Consider the following 8294-nt stretch of genomic DNA (forward strand, 5'->3'; position numbering starts at 1 on the left):
GCCGCATTCTTAAGACTTCATTTCCCCCTCGGCCCCCCGTGTCCTTCACTGTCCTCCAAGCTGACTGAGTTTTGGAGTCACTCTGAGAGCCGGAGGGGTGGATTTAGCTGCAGAGTCCTTACGTAACCCGGCTGCTGAGAAGACAGGAAGCGATGCCAGGCTGCCAGTTGGGGACAACTGCATCACATGGCACCGAAACAGGCCCCCGGCACCAGGAGACACCAGCCTATGGGGGATCGTCTGCCTATAGCACACTGCGCTGCCACAAATAGCAACACCAGCTATTTTCGGATTTCCCACACTGCAGCAGGAAAACTTGGACGAGGAGGTAAAAATGTCAAACTGCAGAAGTTGTAGGAAAAAAAAAAAAGTGATGTTTTTTTTTTTTTTGCAAGGACAAAGACTCATTGTTAGTGAGACAAGGGGGTTAACTTGGGACAGGCGGTGATGGGGGCTGGACAAACACGGTGCCCATTGTAGCTGGGAGGCGACCCGCTTACCACTTTCCATCGCTCCTTGACCAGGGAGAGGCCGCTCAGGATGTCAGCTTGCTCCGCTCCCCCGCTCATCCCGCCTGTGGATCCGGGGACGCTGCCCTCGCTGCTGCCCTTCGACCAGGAGCCTCACACGGGGCCGGGCATTTGGAAGCTGATGCAGAGACCTAGAAAAGTCCAGGAGACGCACAAAACCCGTCAGGGACCGTTAAAGGATCTGGGCAAAATGTAGTTCAGCTGGTGAAGTATCACACAGCTGCAAAATAAAAAAAAAATACAAATAAAAAAATCATGAAAGACGACACAGGACCAAGGCCTCACTGGCTGGAGCCGTACGATACTCAGCCGCCACGGCAGCTGCAACAACTGTTCCTCCAGCAGCTGTCTTTCTGGACAAACTCAGCAGCAAAAGTCCCACATCTTGAATTACAAATAACATTTCAAACTGGCAGGATCCGGTTTCACATGATGGTGAAACGGAAAACATACCAGAAAATTAGATTAAGCCTTTTATTTTTGCAACATTTTGCATTAGATGTCCGTTTGAGGTGGTTGCGTGGAGCAAAAAAGGCAAATGACCACAAAAAGTTGGATTTTCTACTCTTGAAATGTATTAACTTTTACAAATTTCTATGTTAGATATTAGATCACAATTCTTTATGGATGAAAAAAAATCTAAAATAAAGTTAAGCTGCAAAACCAAATAATTTGAAACGCATTCACAGCTTATTTATCAGGAACATCATGTCTTCAAACTTTGTTGCATTGTACAAGACATTTTTTGACAGGCCAACATAAAAATGAACATAATTGTAACGTGGAAAGTAAGTGATTTTATTATATTAAAATATAAAAATAAAATAAATATCTCCAAAGTGTGGCATACATTTGTTATCAACCTCTGTAGTCGATACTTGGCCCTTTAGCGCCCGTCTTTCTGCCATTTTTGCTTCAAATGTTTTGCTTTTTTTTCTTCTTCTTCCTTTTAATAAATTATTTGAACCAAACAACAAAGCACTGAGAGGCTACATAGGGCCTAATGCTGGACGATTAGACTCTGTACAAAATGGGAGAAAAAGGATATACTGGTATTAAAAACAACACAGAGAGTCCTACTACTTTTTACAGTAAACAATTTATAAAATGTGATCAATTAGAAGTAGTGTCATGTTAGTGCATGCACATTTTACATAAAAAAAATAAAAAATAAAAAAAAAAACCCCGGTGTTTATAAAAGCAGCCTGAACTGTTGCTTCCCCAGGAAAAGCTGCGTCTTTATTCCCACGTTATACAACATCTGTGTCAGAGATAAGCCTTCCTCTGGAGAGCGCACGCTGGCAACTTCCTCTGCTCTGCCTTCAAACACTCAGCGCAAGACCGACTTCGATTCATCATTCTGCGCACGCTGCGAGCGAGGGTTACGCAACGGCCTTCAAAAAGCCACTCGGCTGCAGGGCGTGAGTCGGTGAGGAGGAACATCACCAGCGCCGTTAGATGGAGGTACAACTGGGAAACTGTGGGGATGATGAGTGGGGAAAGGTTTGGGCTCAGGAGTCAAATGGCTCTGGAGAAGCTAATGACATTGAAACAATACAAGTGTGTGTGTTTTTTTTTTCTATAATCTAAATTGACTGTAATAATGATTAAACTGTCCTTTGTTGTGTAAAATAAACAGATAATTATTATTTTTTGTATTTCTTCCCCTCTCTTTTTGTAATCCATTGAGCTGTACACCATACGGTATGCATTTTGTTTTAAAATAAATCTTTCTATTTTCAGCCAGTGTTTTTCTTTTAACAGTTTCACATTTTTTCCCAAACATAAGTCCACCTCATAAGTTGTGCAAAAAAAAGAAGACATTAAAATAAATTATTATGAGCTGAAATAAGCCGTATTAACGTGCAAAATTTCAATGCTTTTGCATACGACACGCAATTTCCACTTGTAGGATAAGAAGAATGTTTTTCAAATACAGCTGTTAACACTTTTATTAAAAACATCAGTCATTTCAGCTGCTACAGCAACAATACAAGATGCGTATAAATTATGAATAGCGTTTATCAGATATAATCAGATTTTGATATGGGAAAATATTTTTGAAACACCAAATGTTTTTTCAGTTTAATAAAGGAAAAATCTAGGTTTCTTTCAAGCAGCTGACCAGCAGTGAGCAGCAATAGGTGGCGAAGGAGCAGCACTGGATCACTCCATGCACCATACAGCTTAGGAACATTCTCTGCCATTCTATTAAAAAGACTTAATAATATAATAATGGTCAATTTTAGAGGTATTATTTTTTTACTGTTAAACAATAGGCTATATTTTTTGGGGGAGGGGGTTAAATACCTCAACCAGGTATGCTGGATCAAATCAAAGCAGTTTTTTTTCTAAGTATGTTTATGATTCGAAAGGCATGGAGGAAAAGCCAAAGAACCGACTTTTGAGATGAGGGTATAGAGATTGTGTGGCCTGTACTTGGTCAAATTAAAGCCATCTTCCTTCAAATTCAACCTCAGTCACTTGAATCTGCATGCTTTTAAACTCCATCTCACTCGCTGTCAAAGTTCACACACACACACACACACACAATGACTGATCTAACATGTGACGACGATGCGGGGCCATGTTCTTCCTCCTCCTCAACGCTGCTAGTCGTCAATGATTAGGAAAAGGAAAACAAACCTTAAACCCTGGCAGCGTGCTCCTCCCTCTCTTTCTCTCTCTCTTTCTGTCTCTCTCTCTCAGTCTTTCTCCTATCGTGAATCACGCTTCCTGACCCAGCATTTCCATGGCGACACCAGTGCAGAGCCATTTTCGTTCGCTGACGTGGCTCGTCATCACCTCTGCCCTTTTCGCTCGGCCGGGAAGCCGCGCGTTTTTAGCTTAGCCATCATGAAAACCTGCAATCCATGCGTGTGCATCAGCACAGGCATGCAGGGAGGGTCACTTGGCAGAACGTGTTCAACGTTTCCTGTGTTGCAGCAGGTCTAATCTTGGAGTGCCCTAGTTCGGCGTAGCCGGACAGAGGTACATGTCCAGAGCTTGCAGCTGGATGACAAGTCTGGTTTAAAACTGGACAGAGGCCAGCTCTGGCAATGCCCTGGCTGCATGCTATGACCGAGATCAAGGCAGGCTTTAGGTGCGGCAAGAATGAGTAACCCAATGTGATTATTTACAAAATAAAAAAAACGGGTTTGAGAGAAAGTGTTGCAGAAGGCGAACCGGGATTTTTCTCGGACTAACTCAGGAGGAGTCAGGATTAAATGCTTGCAAGTATACACAAGACATAATAAAGTACTCACTGAGCTTTGTGTGTTATTTGTGACCCCAGCTAGAACACAACATCTGGAATTATTAAAATACAATAGTAGCATGGAATAGCGACTCAACAAACCAGACAGTGACCTGAGCCAGTGCATAAGACTCTAGTTAGGATGGGGAGATATGGATTAAAAACAAAATCTCTGCTTTTCTTCTCACTTTCTTTTTTCCCTTGAAAAGACATTACTTAAAAAAACTGGCTTTCCTTTCAATTATCAATTCTGTGAGCTGAAAGAAGCTGTAAAACATACTTCTGAAACGTGATGATAGGTTTTGGGTGGCCTGACATCACTCTGAACTGCAGAAATCCAAGGAGTACATTGGTGGAGAAAAAAACCTATCCATACTTTCCAAGAACTAAAATCTTCAAAAACAGGACATCCGCTGACACCATTAAAAGAAAAATATCGATTTGTCGCCCAGCTCTAACTCAAATCAGACTTGCGTTGCAAAACACAAGACTCCAGATTTGACTTGACCTCGAGAATCTTCTGAACTCGACACACACTCAAGGTTTGGATCTCAAGACTTGTAAGTAATTTTTTGTCTGTTTAATCAGTGGTGACAACAAGCAAGTAAAGCATAGATCAAACGATGAGTGTTGTCCCCTTTGAGTTACTGTAACCACAACCACAGCTTGACTCCAATGACCTCTGAGGAAAAAAAGACGACCGCCTTTCAAACTATAACTGGTATGAACCAAGCTTGTTAAACTTGCAGTGTTTGCTCGTGGCGTCCGTCTCCAGTGGTCGCTGGATGAGAAGTGAGTACACCCTGTCCAGGGCATCAGTCCATCACAGGACAAAGTCCAAATATCCTATTTTTACGTCGACCTCTGTCTGAAAGGCAACATCTTTCGTTGACAAATCTAATTTTGCGTTGTAGAAATAGGGATTTTTCCTGGTTAAATGAAGGCAAGATAAAAAAATAAAAGTAAAACAAAACTTTTCAGTAGTAAGGTTATTTAAGCGTTGAAATGTCAGCATTGAAATGTCATCGAAGCAAAATTTGTTGTTACTGCTCCAAAAAAATATTTTACAGTAATAAGACAAGTTTGGAAAAATATCTGCGTAGCTGTCGGTTTGGTGTTCGACAACAGTCACAGTTTTGTGGCCCCAATGGAAAGTAACCCACCATTGGAAAACATGCCTAAAGGAAAATTTTTGATTGAACAAGAAAAATACTAATGAATGTACGTTAGATGCATCTTATTTCCTACGATGAATTCTCACAGTGCCTAATGCTTTTTTTTAAAATAACATGTTGTGAAAATGTTATTTTTCACAAAATGTAACACATCTTTGTCAAATAAGCGCTATTAAAAAAACCACAATAAGCGCTACAAGTGTTAGATGTGCATTAATCTTGGACTTTAAAACTATTCCAAGAAGACTTCAAAGAGTTCACTGCCTGCAGAAGAAAACATCATGAGTTGTGTTCTGCTGGCTGCATAGCAAACAATGGATGTTTGCAGATGTTCAGTATGGTTCAGTTTTTCCATTTAAGAGGTCAGTTTATGCAGAGGTTGTTTTTTTAGTTTGCTTGTTTTGTTTTGTTTTGTTTTTTTGCCTGAAGCAGTTTGATGACAGTCTGCTTTGGTAGAAGAATAAATACAGAGTTAAGAATTTGCCCCAGATCAGACAAAAATAATCCTGATATTTGAGAAAATTCCCTGTTTGACAAAGGTGTGTTTCATTTGCAGGTTTAATTTGTGGAATCTCTTTACTGGCTGCATAAAAACTTTGCAGAGATTCAAAGTCATATTGATGGTAAAATTATTTAAGTCCCACAAACGCAGGATGTGTTCATTTGCGTGATACGTTGTCCATCCAACCTATCCTGGAGAATGTGCAAATTACAAACTGACAAAAAGTTTGTTTGTTTTTTAGTCAAAATCTGTTTAAATGACAACTGTATAAGTGAAGGTAAAATAAGCATTGCTTCAACCTAAACCTTTTTGGTTATTGGGTTTAGTTTACATGATGAGAGTATTTTGTTTTTTTTTTGTACATAATGTTTTTTTTCTAGAAAACAATTTCTGTTTTAACAATAAAAAAAGAAAAGCAAACCCAATCGACTGAAACAGAATGTCCCTCAGACGTTTGCAATGATAATTATGTGAAAGATCCAAACTGCCACTTGAAACAGCTTACAGTATTTTCTTTGCTCATAAACACAACAGTCTGAAATAAACACGCAGGGTGTTGTGTGCATCTGGTCTGTGCAAAGACATTGTTTCACAACAGGCAGCTGTGAAATAAGACTAATACATGCTAAATCATAATATGTAAAATGCTATTTGTTTATACAGAAAAGTGTGGCTGGTGCCTTAATTAAAATTGGGAGGTGGGTGAGGAGGGGGTGGGGGGGGTCTACCTAAGGCCTTACAACACCTTGGGGCCGGCTCTGGATGGCCAGACCTGGATCTGCACGTTTAGAAGCAACTAAAAAGCTGCATTTGGTTCGCTAAAACTACTGAAATAATAGATGTACGTAAGACAACAATAATAAAAAAAAATATAAAAAAAATTGGTCCAACAGAAATCGCTCCGGTTTGTCTTTAATGTCCAGCTGCGCCATTTCATTTCCCCCTCATGCTGCGTCGAAAGATCCAAACTACCTCTTCTCCTGCGATGAACCGACCGGCTTTATTACGGAGAGCTGTTGCACGGCGAGGCTGGGTTGCTACAGCAGATTTACTCAGGCGCGTCCACAGGCCACGCAAACTCATCCTGCCGACCGTGCAGATGAGGTTAGCCTGACGCCGTGCAGGATAAACCCTGCGCATGCTGCAGCGGCCGCTTGCAGTGGTGGAAACAACAGGCATAACCGCGAGAGGCGGAGAAGAAAAAAAAAAAAAAAGAGGAGAACCTTACCTAGGCAATCCTTGATCCAAAGAAGAGCCGGGTGTGGTTACAAAATATCCTCAAGGTTTCGAAGCGGCGCGTACGACATCGAGAGGAATGCCATGACGCGCGGACCGTCCATAGGGATAGAGAGAGAGGGGAGGCGGTGTTGGCGTGATCGGAGAAAAAAAAAAGAAAAAAAGAACCGGTGTGAGGGGAAATACTGTGTGTGTGTGTGGAGGGACGGGGAGAAAGGTCGTGCCGTTCCCTCTTCTGCTTGTCACCTCAGCATCTCGCTGCGGATCCGTGACGTGACAGCTCCTTGGTGGTCATCCGCTTTCCTGCGCGCGGCCCCGATCCGATCGCCCCTCGCAACAGCTCGGTCGCGCGCACAGGGAGACATTTAAAGCGCGCTGACAGTTTACAGCTCCACGCACGCGCAGTAGAGGGTCTGTTAAATCAGTTTAGTATGACTATTTTTACGATTACTAATATTATTGTTATTATAAAAACCGCCTTATCTAAACAGAAAATCCAGGGCATCTAATGAAATGATGCAGTTTTATTTGGAAAAMGTGCAATTTTTTAAAAGACCACTAGAGGGAACCCGTGAGTTGAAGACTGCGTCTGCAGCTTCAGTATTAGATTTAGAAAATGTTTATCTGTGTGACCCATGCCTAACAGGAAAACTCTTAAATAAGTATTTGAGTCTTGCTGCTTATCATGTTAACACGATTAAAATAAAGGTTAAAATAAATATGATTTGTAGAAGAGAGCATAGTAAGTGAGATTGTATTTTTAGTTAAATGTATACATTTAAATGCTTAAAGGGGAAGGGTTATGTGTTCCACAGGTGTCTGTGTTTTGGTCCTAAATATGCAAATAAACTCCAGAACAAAAGTCAAAGGTCTTGTGAAGATGCTGCCTGAAGCTGGTAAGATAGTGTCAATTCACAGTGTGTCCTGGGCTGAAAGGCCATTCAGCGACCATTACTCCAAAAGAAAGTATATATATATATATATATTTCATGTTCTTTGAACTGATTAATCGTTACCTGGGGTATACAGGCTCATTAAAAGGCTATTTGAGCAATGATTAGAATAGAATAGAATATACTTTATTGATCCCAAAAGGAAAATTGTTGAAAGCTACTCCATCTTAGGTAATAAATACAAAGTTTGTAAAATATATATATATTTACCTAAGTGTGATAAGATTACACCAAAACTGTACAAAATATATATTTTGTACAGTTTTGGTGTAATCTTATCACACTTAGGTAAATATATATATATTTTACAAACTTTGTATTTATTACCTAAGATGGAGTAGCTTTCAACAATTTTCCTTTTGGGATCAATAAAGTATATTCTATTCTATTCTAATCATTGCTCAAATAGCCTTTTAATGAGCCTGTATACCCCAAGTAACGATTAATCGATTACTGAACGAGTTGACGATTATTTAAATAACCAATTCTTCACGATTAATTCGATTAATCGTTTCAGCACTAATTGGATCTAAAATGTAACCATAAGCTAGTAACAGTAACAATATTTGTTATTTAATGTGCTTATGCTTCCACATAACTTGTTGCAGTCCACATTTTCTGTGGATATATAGATGAAAAGAT

At 40.3% G+C, this 8294-nt stretch overlaps 1 protein-coding gene across 3 annotated transcripts in view; it reads right to left on the minus strand.

Moving 5' to 3' along the window:
- Positions 1 to 7421, minus strand: part of ttbk2a (tau tubulin kinase 2a) — a 26764-nt gene extending 19343 nt beyond the window's left edge. For 2 of the 3 annotated variants that reach the window (XM_008399161.2, XM_008399160.2), the window contains exons 1-2: positions 6692 to 7421; positions 501 to 661 (exon numbers count right to left, since the gene is read on the minus strand). In XM_008399161.2, coding sequence (XP_008397383.1) covers positions 501 to 569 — 69 coding nt within the window. In that variant the 5' untranslated portion in view covers positions 570 to 661; positions 6692 to 7421. The remainder of the gene's footprint in view (positions 1 to 500; positions 662 to 6691) is intronic. The other variant, XM_017302505.1, reaches the window with a different exon arrangement.
- Positions 7422 to 8294: the final 873 nt, after the last annotated feature.

Source organism: Poecilia reticulata, linkage group LG22, assembly GCF_000633615.1.
Source record: "Poecilia reticulata strain Guanapo linkage group LG22, Guppy_female_1.0+MT, whole genome shotgun sequence".
Taxonomy (NCBI): domain Eukaryota; kingdom Metazoa; phylum Chordata; class Actinopteri; order Cyprinodontiformes; family Poeciliidae; genus Poecilia; species Poecilia reticulata.